Here is a 20,734-nt window from a genome sequence, read left to right on the forward strand (position 1 = left end):
CGTGCTTCAGCCCAGCTATAACAAAAAAAGAATCAGGTGCTTGACTGACTGAGGGACTTAAATTCCCCAAAACATTATACTCAATTTACTCATACACTTGTTTTTAATAGCCCATGTCTAGTTGCTATCATTTTGACATGTTTGATTGACATGGCGCGTGTGACACTCCCTAGAGAGGTTATGGTGCCTCTTACCTTTTCCGACACAAGGCTCGGATGAAGGTGTTAATGCCGAAACGTAAGCCTGTTTGTATGTCCCGTTAATAAATCATTCAGATTTATGCATAAGAGTGCTCATTTATTTCCGGGGTAGTCATCGGTTGAAGTGTCCTGGGGTAAGGAATGTTTTGAGTTATTTACGTCTTTCAGTTTTTGTATTGAATTGCCACTACACAAGTAGAACAGTACTAAAATCATGGTCCCTGTTAGTAACGAGTTTTGCTATTCTGATGTTTTGCCATGAGTTGATGTGGACAAGGTTGTTCCATGTGATGCAACAAGAACTAATTCAAGTTACTAATTACCTAAAAAGCAATACATGTATTTTCACCTGAGAGCATTCCTTCATATGATAGTGGATCAGATCGTAGTGTCTGAAATTTAATTTGTGAATCTATTCTGCTGAAATACATGTTACACTGCCCTCTACTGGATTTCAGAGCAAAAAAATGTTATGGGACAACCATTGTCACTTACTTGCCTGTCGTCCGTTTGCTCTGTTGAGAGAGACCACTGAGGCCACTGAGTTATTATTTTAAAATGAACACACATGATGAATCTGCATTTGATACATCATCGAACCTTAATCAGATTGAAACAAATTAGATGGACTACGGATGGGTCAGGTTAGTTGTTAGAAATGCAGTTCACATTGTCATTCACAACCTGTCTACACCGGTTGTATTCGGCGCACGTGACAAATACACTTTGATTTGATTAGCATGGACACAGACAGTTGTGAATCTGATGCAGCCGAAGAGCTACCGCCCCCTTACCCTGGAATGCACCGAACAACAGACAGGGACATTGGACCATTGAAAACGTGCAAATATGATGAGAACTATATTGATTTGGGGTTCACTTATATTGGGAGTAGTGCCTTTCCTCAGCCACAGTGTGTTATATGTGAAAAAGTACTCTCTCACAACTCGATGAAACCTCCACTCTTGCGCAGACATTTAGAAACAAAACATGCCAATTTGAAAAATGAGCCAGTTTTTTAGAGAGAATTAAGACGACTTTCGAGTAGTAAGACATGTATAAAAGCAACAGATACCAAGAAAGGGATAGAAGCGTCTTATATGGTGAGCTACCGAATGGCTAGGACAGACAAGCCCCACACTATTGTGGAGGACTTAATTATTCCTGCTGCCGCGGATATGGCTGGGACAATGCTGGGGTAAAGGCCCAAAAAACTATACAGACAATGAATTCTTCAAACACTGTTTCATGAACTTCAGTGACATGACAGGAGATATTTTGAAACAATTACTGCTTTCATGCAAGCCAGTGAATTATATGCATTACAGATGGATGAGTCAACAGACGTGGCGAGCATGGCACAGCTCCTGGTATATGTCCGTCACGTTTTTCCGGGGTTCAATTCAGGAAGACATTCTCTTCTGCAAACCACTGAAAACCAGGACAACAGGAGAGGATATTTTTAAAGTACTGGACAGCTTTGTGACATCAAATTGACTTTGGTGGTCAAGATATGTTGGTATCTGTACTGATGGTGCAAAAGCCATGACAGGGAGACATAGTGGAGTGGTAACGCACGTGCAAGCAGTTGCTCCCGAGGCCACTTGGGTAAACTGCAGCATCCACCAAGAGGCTCTTGCTGCCAAGGGAATGCCTGACAGCTTGAAAGACGTTTTGGACACTACAGTGAAAATGGTTAACTTTGTTAAAGCAAGGCCCCTGAACTCTTGTGTATTTTTCTGCATTATGTAATGATATGGGTAGCGAACATGTAACGCTTTTACAACATACAGAAGTGCGCTGGTTATCAAGGGGCAAAGTATTGACACTTTTTTGGAATTGAGAGACAAGCTTAGAGTTTTCTTTACTGACCATAATTTATGGTGAGTTTCTCACACGACTGGCTTATCTGGGTGATGTTTTTCCTCGCCTGAATGATCTGAATCTAGCATTACAGGGACTCTCCGCAACTATATTCACTGTTCGGGACAAAATTGAGTCTATGATTAAGAAGTTGGAGCTCTTCTCTATCTGTATTAACAAGGACAACACAGGTTTTTCCATCATTGTATGATTTTGTGCGTGCAAATTAACTCAAGCTTATGGACAATGTCAAATGTGATATAGCTTAGCACCTGAGTGAGTTGGGTGTGCAATTACACAGGTACTTTCCAGAGATGGATGACACAAACAACTGGATTCGTTATCCCTTTCATGCCCTGCCTCCAGTCCACTTACCGATAACTAAACAAGAGAGCGTCGTCAAAATTGCAACAAGAGGTTCTGTGAAAATGTAATTTAATCAGTAGCTACTGCCATATTTCTGGATTGGGCTGCGCTCAGAGTATCCTGTTAAGACACTGATGCCCTTTGCAACCACGTACCTATGTGAAAGTGGATTCTCGGGCCCACACTACCATAAAAACTAAATACAGGCACAGACTGTATGTGGAAAATGATTTAAGACTGAGACTCTCTCCAATACAACCTAACATTGCAGAGTTATGTGCATCCTTTCAAGCACACCCTTCTCACTGACATGTGGTGAGTTATTCTCCATTTTCAATGAACAAATAAAGTTTTATATGTAAGATGGCTAATTAAAGAGCAAAATGATTGATTATTATATTATTATTTGTGCCCTGGTCCTATAGGAGCTCTTTGTCACTTCCAACAAGCCAGGTTGTGACAAAAACTCACACTCATTCTTATGTTTAATAAATGTATCGTATAGTGTGTGTGTGGCAGGCTTACAATGATGGCAAAAAACAATATTTGAGAGCGCACTGACCCTGGTGCTAGAGAGGGTACGCAGCGGGAGGTTGAATGTTTGAAGGGGTACGGGACTATAAAATGTTTGGGAGCCACTGGCCCACAGCAAATGGAATATATTATGCCATTGTTAGCATTAGCATCAACATACATTGTTTCATTTAATTTCACCTATATATTTAGACATTTCCATTAAATGTTTTTGTTACATGTAATCTTTGGTTCAACCATAATGCATAATAAGCATCACCAACAGGGGGAACAATACTGGGTGTATGCAGATAAACTAGAAAGAATACATTCATTTACAAGACCTGTTCACAGAAAACATAATTGGTCATAAGAAGGGCCTGAGAGCAAAGTGAATACTCAGACCACTAGGGGTCAATGTTGTACTAGGGTCAACCTAATATATGACAAAATAACAAAGGTCAGGGTCTCTTCATCCCTTTAATGCCCAGCCAGTCTACAAAATTCCAAAAACCATTTTCCTTTTTACCGTCCTACCTGCAGGTGTTTGTCAGTCATTCTGCAACATGAACTTGTTCAATGATGAAAGAGGAGCAGCACCTTGTCACAATGCCAAGGATATCTGATCTATCCAAGGCAATCCCTGGCTTTTGTTTATGGGGTTAAATCAATATGTTAGTCTGAGAGTATTCCAAATTTGTGTAAGATAGATGTATGTTCGGTCATCATTCATTTTGAAAGGTCATGGACAGGGGTCAGCTACCCTCAATGCACCCACCCTTTTTGTGGATAAAACTTGTTGACCTGTTTTTCTTCATTTAAAAGAATCAATCAATCAAAGTAGTTTGTTTTGTAGGCATTTTCATTTAGTGTACAGCTAAGTCATTTTAAACCTACAGTTGAAGTCGGAAGTTTACATACACTTAAGTTGGAGTCATTAAAACTTGTTTTTCAACCACCCCACAAATGTCTTGTTAACAAACTATAGTTTTGGCAAGTCAGTTAGGACATCTACTTTGTGCATGACACCAGTAATTTTTCCAACAATTGTTTACAGACAGATTATTTCACTTATAATTCACTGTATCACAATTCCAGTGGGTCAGAAGTTTACATACACTAAGCTGACTGTGCCTTTAAACAGCTTGGAAAATTCCAGAAAATTATGTCATGGCTTTAGAAACTTCTGAATGGCTAATTTACATCCTTTGAGCCAATTGGAGGTGTACATGTGGATGTATTTCAATGCCTACCTTCAAACTCAGTGCCTCTTTGCTTGACACCATGGGAAAGGCCGCTCAGCAAGAAAGAAGCCACTGCTCCAAAACCGCCATAAAAAAGCCAGATTACGGTTTGCACCTGCACATTGGGACAAAGATCGTACTTTTTGGAGAAATGTCCGCTGGTCTGATGAAACAAAAATAGAACTGTTTGGCCATAATGACCATCGTAATGTTTGGAGGAAAAAGGTGAGGCTTGTAAGCAGAAGAACACCATCCCAACCGAGAAGCACGGGGGTGGCAGCATCATGTTGTGGGGGTGCTTTGCTGCAGGAGGGACTGGTGCATTTCACAAAATAGATGGCATCGTGAAGCAGGACAATTACGTGGATATGTTGAAGCAACATCTCAAGAAATCAGTCAGGAAGTTAAAGCTTTGTCATAAACGGGTCTTCCAAATGGACAATGACCCCAAGCATACTTTCAAAGTTGTGGCAAAATGGCTTAAGGACAACGAAGTCAAGGTATTGGAGTGACTATCACAAAGACCTGACCTCAATCCTATAGAAAATGTGTGGGCAGAACTGAAAAGCGTGTGCGAGCAAGGAGGCCTACAAACCTGACTCAGTTACACCAGCTCTGTCAGGAGGAACAGGCCAAAGTTCACCCAATTTATTGTGGGAAGCTTGTGGACGGCTACCCAAAACGTTTGACCCAAGTTCAACAATTTAAAGGCAATGCTACCAAATACTAATTGAGTATATGTATACATCTGACCCACTGGGAATGTGATGAAATAAATAAAAGCTGAAATAAATCATTCTCTCTACTATTATTATGACATTTCACATTCTTAAAATAAAGTGGTGATCTTAATTAAACGGAATTAAAACGGAATTTTTTACTTTGCTTAAACGTCAGGAATGTGAAAAACTGAGTTTAAATGTATTTGGCTAAGGTGCATGTAAACTTCCGACTTCAACTGTAATCCTTATCACACTTATTAACCTTATGTCGATAACCGTAACCTTAAATGAAGACCCAAAAAACCTTTTTCATCCATTTTTATAGCTAATTTTGACTTTGCGGCTATGGTAACTAGTGACAACCCAAGCCAATGGAAAGCAGCAGTTCCTCAAAAATCAGTCTGAGGCAGACGGAAAAGGGTAAACCCGTGTCTACAGCAGCAAGTGCAGTCGAACTGAGAGGATTTGTGCCGCCGACGCGCTGATAACCACCGCACAGATGCCTGGCCCTAGGCCATAACGGATATCACCCGACATTTATTTTTTCATATCATCGTATGGTTTAGCTGTAGGACGTCGAATAACAACCGTTTGGTTTCGCCGAGTCGCGCCATCGCTGTTGGTCTTTCATTTGGAGGGCTCGCCCTTTCTCTGGGAGTCTGAATGGAAGCAGCAGCCGAGGGAGCAGTTGGGCTGTCAGAGGCGAGACCGTTATCCGGGGCTACAGCATCAGAGGATGCGGACACTGTCATTGGAATTAGCTACGGAAGGGACAGTGACATGGGTAAGCATTTATTTGTATTGATAATATCTATAACCGGCATTGTATTAGCTATATTGATGCAGTTACGGCCGTGGTGGTGTTTCATCTACTTTTAGCCAGGTAACGTTAACATAGCTAGCCAATAAACCATGCATGGAACGGAAGCTAATTGTTAGCCACACTGACTCAGCTAGCTATCAGATTAGGCCGGCTGTCATTGAGATTACAGTTAGCAACAAACTAACCCACTAAATAGCACGTTAGTTTAACTGCATACAGGGGGGAAATAAGTAATTTTTCAATGGTTTTAGCTTGGACATTTCACCGCTTGTATTGCTGCCAAACCGGGGGGCTCCGGGTCGTGGTTAGCGTGGACGGTTAGAGCCTCCATAGGCTTGATGAAGAAGCATGTCAGTGCTGCTGCTCTAGTGTGTAAAATAGGACCGGCATTATTTAGCTAGCTACTATATTGGAAATGTATCTTAAAAATGATATTTTATTTGCCTTTCCCCCCCTATTTGTCTTATCTAGTACAGGATGAAATACTTGTCTGCCTGATCGTGCTTTTCTTACTGCACCACCTGAATCATTCGCACAAGATGTAGAGAGCTACTGAATCATGAGACATTTGATTTGTATGTTTTGTCATATAACTAATCAGGTCTGATAGTCCGGGGCAGCTCAAAGTGAAATACAGATGCTCTTTGCAATGTATTAATATTAGAAGGGGTGCCCAAAAATGAGGGCATGGCAGCCCTAATATTTATTTACATAATCCAATTTGGCTGCCAATACGGACTTTGGCAAGGTGATATTGAATTATTGTTGCCATATATAATAAAACATCTATTTGAGTAGTGGACCAGTCTTCAACAATATGCCAGGCATTATATTTCATAAGCAACCAGCCTACAGTGGCAGAAATGGCATGGAAACACCAGAAATCAACCTGTAAAGCCACTAGAATTTTGCTGAACTATTACATGAAACACCTCACCAAATGTTTTAAAAGGTTAAAAACACCATGCTATTAAGTTTGCTGGGTTTTTCTGTCATTGAAGTTCAGTGTAAAAAAAATCAGAATGGAAAACACTTTCAGTATAAACTTAAACAACTAAAACCAAATATAATGTATGTAGGAAAGATAATAGAGCTATGTATTTTTAAATAATATAATCTTTGAGAACTAACAATCACCAAAATAAAAGCTAGATAGTCAGGGAGAATTTACCTCAGAACAAGCTAACTATTGAAATACAAGAACGCATTTTAAAGTCCCCCAGGGATACTTGCAACTGTGATTCTTGAAATGCAGAGTATTTTTAAAATCTGAAATGATACTTTTGTTATATTGTTTGCTAGTTCAGTTGGTTAGCTAGCTCTGTCTCATTGACAAATGTTGCTAACGCTAGTTATCTAGCCACTTAATATAACTTGTTTTCCCGAAATGTTAGTTAGCTAAGTTAGCCATGTCATTAATATAACTCCCATCTGCTGTTGACATCAGTATATCATTTGTGAGCACTAGTTAGCTCCAAAAGTGGTTGGTTATAGCTTTGACAGCATGTTGATAGTGATATGTTGATAGTGAATTCTGCGCCATTCATTGGCTAGCTACACTACATTTTTTTTTACCAGGTTCCGGTGAAGCAATTGTAATGACAGTCCACTAGGCTTGGGCGGTATACCATATATACTGGGTATATACTGGGTATTTGGAAATAGCCACGGGATGGTAGATAAGTTGTAGATACTTTTTGAGTAAATACCTGCAGTCAACCTGTGCAATACGTTAGGAGATAATGCAGAATGCGTTCTTCATTTCAACTGTCACATTATTTTACATTATGAACCTTACTGTTGTTCCCCAGAACAGTTGAGACAGTCATGTGTTTGTTTGTAAATAGCACAACAGGAGAAAGCTGGAGCAGGTGAGTCTAACTGTGTATTGACAGTGGTTGTGTTTTATATTGAAAGTCGTGTTTTTTGTTGTTGTTGTTGCTTCAATAGAGTGATCAGGGACGTGCACCTTAGTTTTCCTTCACAGAAAATACATTAGTGCAACAAATTCAGCAGAAAATAGCTTCATTTTCATCAGATGACAACAGAAGTGCAACGCTATTTGGTTGGCAGCCACACAATTAAATTAGCTTACAATGAAAAAGCATGGTATTTTTTGCAAAAATGCATGGCCATCATATTTCTAATCTTTATCATATAAAGAATTCCAGCTACATTTCCTAATGTTTTGCTTAAAGTTAATCTTACATTTTACAAGAGAACAGTAGGCTGGCTACACAGAGAAAAGTAACTACACATCAGTCAGAGTACTGTCTGCTGAAAAAATGCCCTTTTGTGAATTCTCATCTGAGCGGAGAAGTGCAACTGAAGCACAAAATTAAACTGTCTGATGCTGAGAAAAAATTACAATAAGAAGCATTTTAGATCTACATTTACAAAACGCATCAAGATATTTTAAGTTATCTATTTTCCTGCATGAAAAAAACTGAATTGTTAACGCGACCCTTAAGTTTAACTTGCTATGTAAGTGGCTTAATTAGTAAGGTGACGGGGCCATCATATTGTGTTAGCTTTGAGTCGTGTTTGAGAAGTCCTAGCCCTTTTGGGTGAGTTGTTTGTACAGCTGCCACTATCTTGATTTTCTTGTGTTTTTTTCTCCTCTCCGTTTTCGACCCATCTGCTCCTTCCCCATCTTCCCTGAACATAGCAGGCAGGCCCATTGCCCTAGCGACTCCAGACTCCACACAGACGCAGCATGTAGGCCTACACATGCTGCTCCAGAGCCAGTACTGTTCTTACTTCAAACAAGCATGCGTCCAAACTTTGCATAATGCCTCTCATTCACATTAATTAGTAAAATGTCCAAACTCACCAAAAATGACATTTGGTAGCTCCTACCTATAACTTTATGAGCTGGATTGCCTGCCTTTACAATATTTAGCTTGCTGATTTAATGGAAATTTGCTACTAATTGAGTTAATTTTGTTAGCATTCTGGTAAAGGTGTTTGGCGCCGACAGAGATGGACGCCTCGCTTCGCGTTCTTAGGAAACTATGCAGTATTTTGTTTTTTACATATTATTTCTTACACCGTTACCCCAGGAAATCTTAAGTCTTATTACATACAGCTGGAAGGAACTATTGGATATAAGAGCAATGTCAACTTACTAACATTACGACCAGGAATACGACTTTCCCGAAGCGGATCCTCTGTTTGGACCACCACCCAGGACAATGGATCGGATCCCAGTAGGCGACCCAAAACAACGGTGCCGCAGAAGGGGCAGACGGAGAGGTGTTCTGGTCAGGCTCCATAGGCGGGCACACCGCCCACCGGGCCAATGTCCAGTCTCCTGACAACAAGGTAGACGAAATTCAAGCAAGGGTTGCCTTCCAGAGAGACATCAGAGATTGTAACATTCTTTGTTTCACGGAAAGCCGACAGAAACAAACATCTCTCTGGTAAGAAGAAGGGCGGGGTGTATGCCTTATGATTAACGAGTCGTGGTACGATCATAACGACATACAGGAACTCCAGTCCTTTTGTTCACCTGACCTAGAATTCCTTACGATCAAATGCAGAACAAGATGATCGAACAAGAGAATTCTTTTAGATTATATTCACTGCCGTGTAAACCCCCCCAAGCAGTCACCTCGACAGCCCTGAAATAACTTAATTGAACTCTATATAAACTGGAAACCACATTTCCTGAGGCTGCATTTATTGTAGCTGGGGATTTTAGCAAGGTTAATCTGAAAACAAGGCTCCCTAAATTTTATCAGCATATCGAATACGCTACCCGGGCTGGCAACACCCTGGATCATTGCTACTCTATTTTCCGCAACGCATACAAAGCCCTCCCTCGCCCTCCTTTTGGCAAATCTGACCATGACTCAATTTGGTTGCTCCCAGCCTATAGACAGAAACTAAAACAGGAAACGTCCGTGCTCAGGTCTGTTCAACGCTGGTTCGACCAATCTGATTCCACGCTTCAAGATTGCTTCGATCACGTGGACTGGGATATGTTCTGGATAGCACAATAGCATTGATGTATACGCTGATTCGGTGAGTGAGTTTATTAGCAAGTGCATCGGTGATGTGGTACCCGCGGTGACCATTAAATCCTTCCCCAACCAGAAACCGTGGATTGATGGCAGCATTCGCGAAAAACTGAAAGCGCGAACCACTGCTTTTAATCATGGCAAGGCGACCGGAAACATGACTGCATACAAACAGTGTAGCTATTCCCTCCGCAAGGCAATCAAACAAGCTAAGCGTCAGTATAGAGATAAAGTAGAGTCGCAACTCAACGGCTCAGACACGAGACATATGTGGCAGGGTCTACAGTCAATCACAGACTACAAAAAGAAAACCAGCCCCGTCGCGGACACCGATGTCTTGCTCCCAGACAAACTAAACAACTTCTTTGCTCACTTTGAGACAATACAGTGCCACTGACAAGGCCCGCTACCAAAACCTGCGGGCTCTCCATCACCACAGCCAACGTGAGTAAAACATTTAAACGTGTTAACCCTCACAAGGCTGCCGGCCCAGACGGCATCCCTAGCCGCATCCTCAGAGCATGCGTAGACCAGCTGGCTGGTGTGTTTACGGACATATTCAATCAATCCCTATCCCAGTCTGCTGTTCCCACATGCTTCAAGAGGGCCACCATTGTTCCTGTTCCCATGAAAGCTACCACACTGCACACTGCCCTAAACCATCTGGACAAGAGGAATACCTATGTAAGAATGCTGTTCATCGATTACAGCTCAGCATTTAACACCATAGTACCCTCCAAACTCGTCATTAAGCTCGAGACACTGGGTCTAGACCCCGCCCTGTGCAACTGGGTCCTGGACTTTCTGACGGGCTGCCCCCAGGTGGTGAGGGTAGGAAACAACATCTCCAGCCCGCTGATCCTCAACACTGGGGCCCCACAAGGGTGTTCTCAGCCCTCTCCTGTAGTCCCTGTTCACCCATGACTGCGTGGCCATGCACGCCTCCAACTCAATCAAGTTTGCAGACGACACTACATTGGTAGACTTGATTACCAACAACGATGAGATGGCCTACAGGGAGGAGGTGAGAGCCCTCGGAGTCTGGTGTCAGGAATATAACCTCACACTCAACGTCAACAAAACTAAAGAGATGATCGTGGACTTCAGGAAACAGCAGAGGGAGCACCCCCATATCCACATCAACGGGACAGTAGTGGAGAAGGTGGAAAGTTTTAAGTTCCTCGGCGTACACATCACGGACAAACTGAATTGGTCCACCCACACAGACAGCGTGGTGAAGAAGGCACAAGAGTACCTCTTCAACATCAGGAGGCTGTAGAAATTTGGCTTGTCACCAAAAACACTCACAAACTTTTACAGATGCACAATCGAGAGCATCACCGCCTGGTACGGCAACTGCGCCGCCCACAACTGTAAGGCTCTCCAGAGGGTAGTGAGGTCTGCACAACGCATCACCGGGAGCAAACTACCTGCCCTCCAGGACACCTACACCACCCGTCACAGGAAGGCCAAAAAGCTGGGACAGAGCGACTGACAAACAGCTTCTATCTCAAGGCCATCAGACTGTTAAAAAGTCATCACTAACATTGAGTGGCTTCTGCCAACATACAGACTCAATCTCTAAATAAATATCACTAGTCACTTAAACAATGCCACTTCATATAATGTTTACATACCCTACATTACTCATCTCATATGTATATACTGTACTCTATATCATCTTGCCTATTCTGTTCGGCAATCGCTCATCCATATATTTATATGTACATATTCTTAATAATTCCTTTACACTTGTGTGTGTATAAGGTAATTGTTGTGGAATTGTTAGATTACTTGTTAGATATTACTGCACGGTCGGAACTAGAAGCACAAGCATTTCACTACACTTGCATTAACATCTGCTAACCATGTGTATGTGACCAATAACGATTTGATTTGAATAGACGCCCAATGGGCTTTTTTTTTTGCGTTTTTGGTGCAATGTTGTGGACCAAGCCAATAATACTGTATATTCCGAGATGTGAGAAGGACGGTATGACGATATGAAAATCTGGATACCGCCCTATCCTACAGTCCTCCACAACATACCCAATAGTTTCCTGATTAGCAAGGGGTAGTCTGTGTTTAATTACTTTCATTGTGTATTAGAAACTGTTTGAGATCACTGCGAGGGGATTTCACCAGTGATTAAATGGGGAATTGGGCTTCCCAGAAAAATGTTGTCCGAGGTTACAACAATAACCTTAGTGAAATCTTAACTGAAATGTCATGTTTTTTCTGGATCAAAAAGGGGCTTAAGTGGTGCGTGTGACAGGGCGTGGAAATGGGCGCTGTCTGCACAGCATAATGTTAGAACATTTTAAAGGCCTCACTTGTTTTGTTTTTTGTAGCAATTTCATAATTTTTAAGCCCATTTTCTGCAATTGTCCATGGAGCCAAGATACAACTTTTGTAGTTTTAATGTTAATTTCCTGCAATTCTACACATTTTGCCATGGAGCTGAGAGAAAATGTTGGTCTAACAGAGAACCCCACTGCCTTCCAGAGATGGATGGTAGCGGGACCTGAGCTGGCCAAACTACTGGTTGATTTTGAATCCCAGCTTTTGAAGTCCATCACACCAGCAAGCATTCAAAAAATAAGTGGCCAGCTTGTGCAACACAATCTCAAGCATGGGGAGTAGGCACTTCTCAATATAAAAAAAATAGCCCAAGGAAGTAATTGTGGATAGGAACAATTCCATCCATCATAACAATAAGAGGATTCATTTACCACAGCTTAAAAATGCTAAAGCAAAGCCAGTCACAAAAGAGAGAAAGCAACTATCAGCATTAAAAAGTGATTGTAGACTTGTCAGCCGACATTACATTGTGAGTAAGTTCCGAGATGGAAACCTGGACAAGTTTGTCTCATTAGAATACACCAATATCCTCCAGCCCTTTCAAATAACAGAATGCTTAACCTGCCAACCCCAAAATCTGATCTTCTAGGTTTGATCGTTGTAGATTCCTACCCACCTGTGCCCTCTTCTTTTGATGCCAAAATCACTGATGGAGCTTTCATTGTCCGTTCCTTGCCTACCCACCAAGTTTCCACATTTGGCAAATATGGCAGTAGTGGGCAATTCCAGTGTTATGGATGTGTCACGAACCGGCTCGAAGCCCGTAACAAAAAAAATTATATTTAGTAACTGAAGTAACCTATATACAATAAACAATGGTGTGGTTGTTTGCAGATATGTGATAATGAGGGGTGTTGAAGGGTGTCAAAGCCATAAAAATGCCACAACCAAAATCCAACAGCGTGTCTGCATGGAGAGAGTCTCCTCAATGAATGGGCCCAGGTGTGTCCCATTTCGCTGAGGACCCTCCCGGCTCCGTCCACCGACATCCTATTAAGGAAACAAAGGGCAAAGAGAAAGAATTTGGCAGACAGAGTAGGAGGGTCGCCACAGATGTGACATTTGCAGACAAAATTAGAAACAAAATGTCTCATAGAATTGACTTATCAAAGGGGCCTCCCGAGTGGCACAGCTGTCTAAGGCACTGTATCGCAGTGCTAGAGGCGTCACTACAGACCTGGGTTCAATCCCAGACTGTTTCGTAGCCATCCGCGACCGGGAGACCCGTGAGTCGGCGCACAATTGGCCCAGCGTTGTCCGGGTTAGGGGAGGGTTTGACCGGCCAGGATGTCCTTGTCCCATCATGCTCTAGCGACTCCTTGTGGAGGGCTGAGCGCTTGTGCGCTGACTTCGGACGCCATCTGTACGGTGTTTCCTCTGACACGTTGGTGCGGCTGGCAGGGTCATGTTTCAGAGGACGCATGGCTCTTGAACTATGCCTCAGCAACTCCTGAAGTTCTTACAGGAGTTGCAGTGATGGGAAAAGACTAACTACTATTTGGACATAACGGAGTTGGGGAGAAAAAGGGTTACAAAGTACCAAAAAATAGGAATATACGGTTGAAGTCGGAAGTTTACATACACCTTAGCCAAAAACATTTAAACACAGTTTTTCACAATTCCTGACATTTAATCCAAGTAAAAAATTCCCTGTCTTAGGTCAAGTAGGATCACCACTTTATTTTAAGAATGTGAAATGTCAGAATAATAGCAGAGAGAATGATTTATTTTAGCTTTCATTTCTTCCATCACATTCCCAGTGGGTCAGAAGTTTACATACACCCAATTAGTATTTGGTCGCATTGCCTTTAAATTGTTCAACTTGGGTCAAATGTTTCAGATAGCCTTCCACAAGCTTCCCACAATAAGTTGGGTGAATTTTGGCCCATTCCTCCTGACAGAGCTGGTGTAACTGAGTCAGGTTTGTAGGTCTCCTTGCTCGCACACGCTTTTTCAGTTCTGCCCACACATTTTCTATAGGATTGAGGTCAGGGCTTTGTGATGGCCACTCCAATACCTTGACTTTGTTGTCCTAAAGCCATTTTTTGTGTGTTTTTTGTTGTTGCTGAATTGTACCCCTTTTTCTCCCCAATTTCGTGGTATCCAATTGTTTTTAGTAGCCATTATCTTCTCTCATCGCTACAACTCCCGTACGTGCTCGGGAGAGACGAAGGTTAAAAGTCATGCATCCTCCGATACACAACCCAACCAAGCCGCACTGCTTCTTAACACAGCGCGCATCCAACCCGGAAGCCAGCCGCACCAATGTGTCGGGGGAAACACCGTGCACCTGGCAACCTTGGTGCACACCAAGCTTTAACCTCCCGCATCCCGCATCCGGGAGAATTGTCATCAACTACACTAATTAGCATAGCGCAACGGTCAAAAAATATTTCTAGAAAATATTCATATTCATGAAATCGCAAGTGAAATATAGTGAAACACAGCTTAGCCTTTTGTTAATCACCCTGTCATCTCAGATTTTTTAATTATGCTTTACAGCCAAAGCAAGACAAGTGTTTGTGTAAGTTTATCAATAGCCTAGCATAGCATTATGTCCAGCTAGCAGCAGGAAGCATTGTCACGAAAATCAGAAAAGCAATCAAATGAACCGTTTACCTTTGATCTTCGGATGTTTTCACTGACGAGACTCCCAGTTAGACAGCAAATGTTCCTTTTGTTCCATAAAGATGATTTTTATACCCCAAATTCCTCCGTTTGTTTGTCACGTTATGTTGAGAAATCCACCGGAAATAGCGGTCACGACAACACCGGAAAAAAAGAAGAAATTATATCCATAATATCGACAGAAACATGGCAAACGTTATTTATAATCAATCCTCAAGGTGTTTTTCAAATATCTATTCGTTATCATCAACCGGGACAATTAGCTTTTCAGTAGGAGCGAGAGGAAAAATGACTACCTCTGTCTTTTACGCAAGAATCACTCTGAGAGCCCTCAGCTGGCCACTTACGCAATGTAGTCGTTTACGCTCATTCTTCAAAATAGAGGCCTGAAACTACGTCTAAAGGCTTAGGGAAGCCACAGAAAAAGGAATCTGGTTGATATCCCTTTCAATGGGCAATAGGGATGCATAGAAAGACAGGGGTTTCAAAATAAGAGTCACTTCATGATTGGATTTTTCTCAGGATTTCGCCTGCAATATCAGTTATGTTATACTCAGACAATATTTATCGCCTACAATATCAGTTCTGTGTAAACTGTGTATTTGTAGAATTTGTATTTGTAGCATTTTTGGGAGAATAGACACATCATCAAAAGTCTGTGAATCTCAGTCTTACACGGAACCCAAACCGGCGTGCGTCATCGTGCATAAATGTATTTTGTCCCCCTACACCCAACGTGATCATGACACTCAGCTTAAAATATCAAAACAAACTCTGAACCATTGACATTAATTTGGGGACAGGTCGAAAACATTAAACATTTATGGCAATTTAGCTTGCACTTGCTAGCTAATTTGTCCTATTTAGCTAGCTTGCTGTTGCTAGCTAATTTGTCCTGGGGTATAAACATTAGGTTGTTATTTTACCTGAAATGCACAAGGTCCTCTACTCCGACAATTAATCCACACATAAAAACGGTCAACCCGAATCGTTTCTAGTCATCTCCTCCTTCCAGTGTTTTTCATCGTTTAACTTATATGGTGATTGGCATCTAAACTTTCATAGTATTACCATGACAACCGGCAACAGTTGTTGTTGCTGAATTGTACCCCTTTTTCTCCCCAATTTCGTGGTATCCAATTGTTTTTAGTAGCCATTATCTTCTCTCATCGCTACAACTCCCGTACGTGCTCGGGAGAGACGAAGGTTAAAAGTCATGCATCCTCCGATACACAACCCAACCAAGCCGCACTGCTTCTTAACACCCACGTGGGTATAACCAATGAGGAGATGGCACGTGGGTACCTGCTTCTATAAACCAATGAGGAGATGGGAGAGGCAGGACTTGTAGGGCGATCTGCGTCAGAAATAGGAATGACTTCTATTTTAGCCCTTGACAATGCAGATGCTCGCGAGCAGTGTGGGTGCAATAATTGAATAACATAGGTTCCTGAATTTATTTTGTAAAGCTTGCGCACGTGACGCGAGAGGTGTAGTCAGGGTATTAGGGTAAAATATGAATAGGCATTTTGAAAGTTAATCTTGGCTACACACAGACAACAATGATGAAAATATAAAAATTGTCATATGTACTTTAGAGAGGAAGATTATCCATTATGGATGTGACGCTGTGCAAAATGAGTGTTTATATATTAAATATCTCAAACTTCATCATAATACTTTTGTCGTCATCTGAAAATGCAGTGTACCTCAAAGAACCAAGAAATCACAAGTATCTTGAATATTTATTTCATAGGCCACACCTGCGTTGTCTTGGCTGTGTGCTTAGAGTCATTGTCCTGTTGGAAGGTGAACCTTCGTCCCAGTCTGAAGTCCTGAGCTCCCTGGAGCAGGTTTTCATCAGGGATCTCTCTGTACTTTGCTCTGTTCATCTTTTGCCTCGATCCTGCCTAGTCTCCCAGTCCCTGTCGCTGAAAAACACCCCCACAGCATGATGCTGCCACCACCATCCTTTACAGTGGAGATGGTGCCAGGTTTCCTCCAGACGTGACGCTTGGCTTTCAGCCCAAAGAGTTCAATCTTGGTTTCATCAGACCAGAAAATCTTGTTCCTCGTGTTCTGAGAGTCCTTTAGGTGCCTTTTTGCAAACTCCAAGCGGGCTGTGTTGTGCCTTTTACTGAGGAGTGGCTTCCATCTGGTCCGTCTGATTGTTGTCCTTCTGGAAGGTTCTCCCATCTCCACAGAGGAACTCTGGAGCTTTGTCAGAGTGACCATCGGTTTCTTGGTCACCTCCCTGACCAAGGCCCTTCTCCCCCGGGTGGCCAACTCTAGGAAGAGTCTTGGTGTTTCCAAATTTCTTCCATTTAAGAATGATAGAGGCCACTGTGTTCTTGGACCTTCAACGCTGCAGACATTTTTTGGTACTCTTCCCCAGATCTGTGCCTCTACACAATTCTGTCTCGGAGCTCTACGGAGAATTTCTTCGACTTCATGGCTTGGTTTTTGCTCTGACATGCAGTGTCAACTGTGGGACCTTGTGTAGACAGGTGATTGCCTTTCCAAATCATGTCCAATCAATTGAATTTACCACAGGTGAATCAAGTTGACGAAACATCTCAAGGATGATTAATTGAAACAGGATGCACCTCCGCTCAATTTTCAAGTCTCATAGCAAAGGGTGTGAATACTTAAGTAAATAAGGTTTTTATATTTTATAAATTATAAAAAATTCCTAAACCTGTTTTTGCTTTGTCATGAGGTATTGTGTGTAGATTGAGTGACATTTTTTTTTTTTGAATCCATTTTAGAACAAGGCTGTAACGTAACAAAATGTGGAAAAAGTGAAGGTCTGAATACTGTCCGAATGCACTGTATGTCATGATGTCCTTCCTATGAAGAGTTAAACTTCTTAATTTTAGTTAGGTCAAATGGTTTAAAAAAAAGTTTCATTGAATTATACCCTACCAGTGGCACAGGGTTTGCACTTTCATAGACATTTCTTGTCAGATTGTAAATCACCTCAGGCTTGACATTTGCAGTTCACTTTCTCACACAGGGCAGACTACACAGATAAAGAGATTGTCACTGGGGCGGTACCCATACTTACTCAAGGAAGTAACAAACTCAGCATGATCAGTGAATGTTTCTCATAGATTTTTAAGACCTTAATTCTGTTTATGAATGTAAGACCTTTATTATTCCATGTGATCATATGCAAAGGGGTGGCAGGTAGCCTAGTGGTTAGAGCGTTTGGCCAGTAACCGAAATAGTTTATTGAAGTTCATGGCAGCTGAATCATTTCATCCCCTTGATTTGGATTTGTCCACTTTCACATTGCTTGAAAGATACACCTTCTCTATGACAAGACAACCATTGTGTCAATAATCTGAGGAAGGATCACTTCTCGAAGCTGTGATGTGATGCTGCAAAAGTGAGCTTTCTGTTCTCTGGACTGTCAATGCCAGGATGCTCGATTGTCGTGCAATCTTTTATTTTCTTCACTAATCAGAATTTAAGGAATACATTTGGTGTATTATTACTTGATTTCATGTTTGTTTTTTGAAAATGTCACTTAATAAGCTGTTTTAAATAACTATGGATTCATTACCATCTCCATTGGAGTCCATTTTGAATTCCACATCTTGGTTAATTTTGAAATAAGCACCCCTTCTAGGATATTTTCATATCATATCAATGTTTTATATAAAAATGTCATGGTTGTATTCACTTCATAACGGTTTTTTTTTCGCTAAGGCCCTGGACTGTGAACAACAAATACATTACTACCTGTGGAAATTCTGAGAAAACTAACAGTGACTGCAAAGATCCTCATAGGCTAGTTTCGCTATCAACCGAGGCCATGATCCCATACTTTGAGTTATAGAGTACCACAGTATGCGTCATAATACCCATAAAACCAAGAGGTCAATCAAGGAAATGTTCCAATCGTTTTTCCACCATTCATTTTCCCATAGAGGATTTTAGAAACACTTCAAATAATGGCTGTTTTTCATGTAGGCTTACCCTGGTGTGACGTTTTGGTAACTGTGTAAATCTCTAGGACAAGGTGACTTTTATCAGTATTTACCCCCCGAAAATAAAATGCAAAATATCTGCTGATGTGGCTATCATAAAGAACAAAAAATGCCACAATTATCTGGACGAGACTGACGAATTGAGTCAAAGGTAAGAATCTCTGGATTAACTATCTAATGTTAGCGAAATGTTGTAATTAATAAATAAGCAACATTTCTTTAAATTGACAATTCTGTGAACTGTCTTGTGCACGTTTTAAATTGACACAATACCTGTTAGCAAAGATGTCCGCTAGAAATGACGTGCAGGAGCTTGCAGGGATTTGTAGTTTTGCAATGCTAATTAGCATTTTCAAATCTGAGAGTTGATAGAGCCAAATATATTGATTAAAAGTCACCTTGTCCAAAAGATAGATTTACATGGTTATCAAAACGTCATGCCAGGGTAAGCCTACACGAAACACAGCCTGTCACGTTCGTCATAAGGAGTAGACCAAGATGCAGTGTGGTATGTTTCCATCCTTTATTTTGGAATAGAAAAGTTCAAAGAACAACGTGACGCTATAATAATGCTCACAGGCAACTATACATAGACAAGATCCCACAAAGCACAATGGGAAAATGGCTGCCTAAATATGATCCCCAATCAGAGACCACGATAAACAGCTACCTCTGATTGGGAACCATACCAGGCCAACATAGATATATGTTTCACCTAGATAACCCAGCTCTGGACTGGGAACTATTGCCCGAAAGCTCTGGACTGTGGAGGCGCACTGGAGGCCTGATGCGTGGGACCGGTACAGGTGGCACCGGGCTGATGACACGCACCTCAGTGCGAGGAGGAGGCACAGGACGTACTGGACTGTGGAGGCGCACTGGAGGTCTAGAGCGTAGAGCTGGCACAACCCATCCTGGCTGGAGGCTCACTTTAGCCCGGCAAGTGCAGGGCGCTGGCACAGGACGCACTGGGCTGTGAAGGTGCACTGGCAACACAGTGCGTAGAGCCGGCGCAGGATATCCTGGACCGAGAACGCGTACTGGAGACCAGGAGCACTGAGCCGGCACAACCCGTCCTGGCTGGATGCTCACTTTCGCACGGCAAGTGCGAGGAGCTGACACAGAACGCACCAGGCTGTGGATGCGCACTGGAGACACATTGCGTATCTCCGCAAAACATGATGCCTGACTGGTCCTACGCTACTCACGGCTACTGTCTTGCTCCAGACACCAAACCATCCACTCTACCTCATCCACTCTATCCCAATATTCCTCTTTGCTCTCAGACTCGCCCCTCACCACTCCGTGTGCCTTCCCCCTCTGATTGGGAACCATACCAGGCCAACATAGATATACAATTCACCTAGATACCCCACCCGTAATTACACCCCGACCTAACCAACATGGAGAATAAACAGCTCTCTATGGTCAGGGCGTGACACAGCCCTTATTTTACGTGTATCTAAAAAAAAATGAATGGTGTTAACACGAATGGAACCATTTTGCCGTGTGACCGCTTGATTTTATGGGTATTATGACACCTCCAATGTGGGGTTCATGGCACATGGTGAATGGGCAAGACAAAAGATTTGTGTGCCTTTGAAACGGGTATGGTAGGTGCACCGGCTTGTGTCAAGAACTGCATCACTGCTGGGTTTTTCACACTTAACAGTTTGTATCAAGAATGATCCACCACCCAAAGGACATCCAGCCAACTTGACACAACTGTTGGAAGCATTGGAGTCAGCATGGGCCAGCATCCCTGCGGAACGCTTTCGAAATCTTTCACACAAGCTGAATTTGAATACACAGTCTAGGTTTTTTCCTCTTTTTATTTCTCTCAGCTGTCAACACTGTGGACTGCTTCCAAATCCCTTTACCCGACAGTGCTTGAAACCCCAATTTCTGCATGTGGCTTCTCTGTTAAAGGCTATGGAAATTAGGTTTGTGGAGGTTTGGCTCATCTCTTCAATGTTGGTGATAGTAGAGTGGCTCTT

The 20,734-nt window shown here is 42.1% G+C and overlaps 1 protein-coding gene across 4 annotated transcripts in view; it reads left to right on the plus strand.

The window, feature by feature from the left end:
* The first annotated feature begins 5,280 nt into the window (after positions 1-5,280).
* pip5k1ca (phosphatidylinositol-4-phosphate 5-kinase, type I, gamma a) overlaps positions 5,281-20,734 on the plus strand; it is an 80,436-nt gene continuing 64,982 nt past the window's right edge. For all 4 annotated transcript variants that reach the window (XM_020498818.2, XM_031786181.1, XM_031786180.1 and 1 more), the window contains exon 1: positions 5,281-5,692. In XM_020498818.2, the coding sequence (XP_020354407.2) occupies positions 5,572-5,692 (121 nt within the window). In that variant the 5' untranslated portion in view covers positions 5,281-5,571. The remainder of the gene's footprint in view (positions 5,693-20,734) is intronic.

The sequence above is a fragment of the Oncorhynchus kisutch genome, linkage group LG13 (genome assembly GCF_002021735.2).
Source record: "Oncorhynchus kisutch isolate 150728-3 linkage group LG13, Okis_V2, whole genome shotgun sequence".
NCBI lineage: Eukaryota > Metazoa > Chordata > Actinopteri > Salmoniformes > Salmonidae > Oncorhynchus > Oncorhynchus kisutch.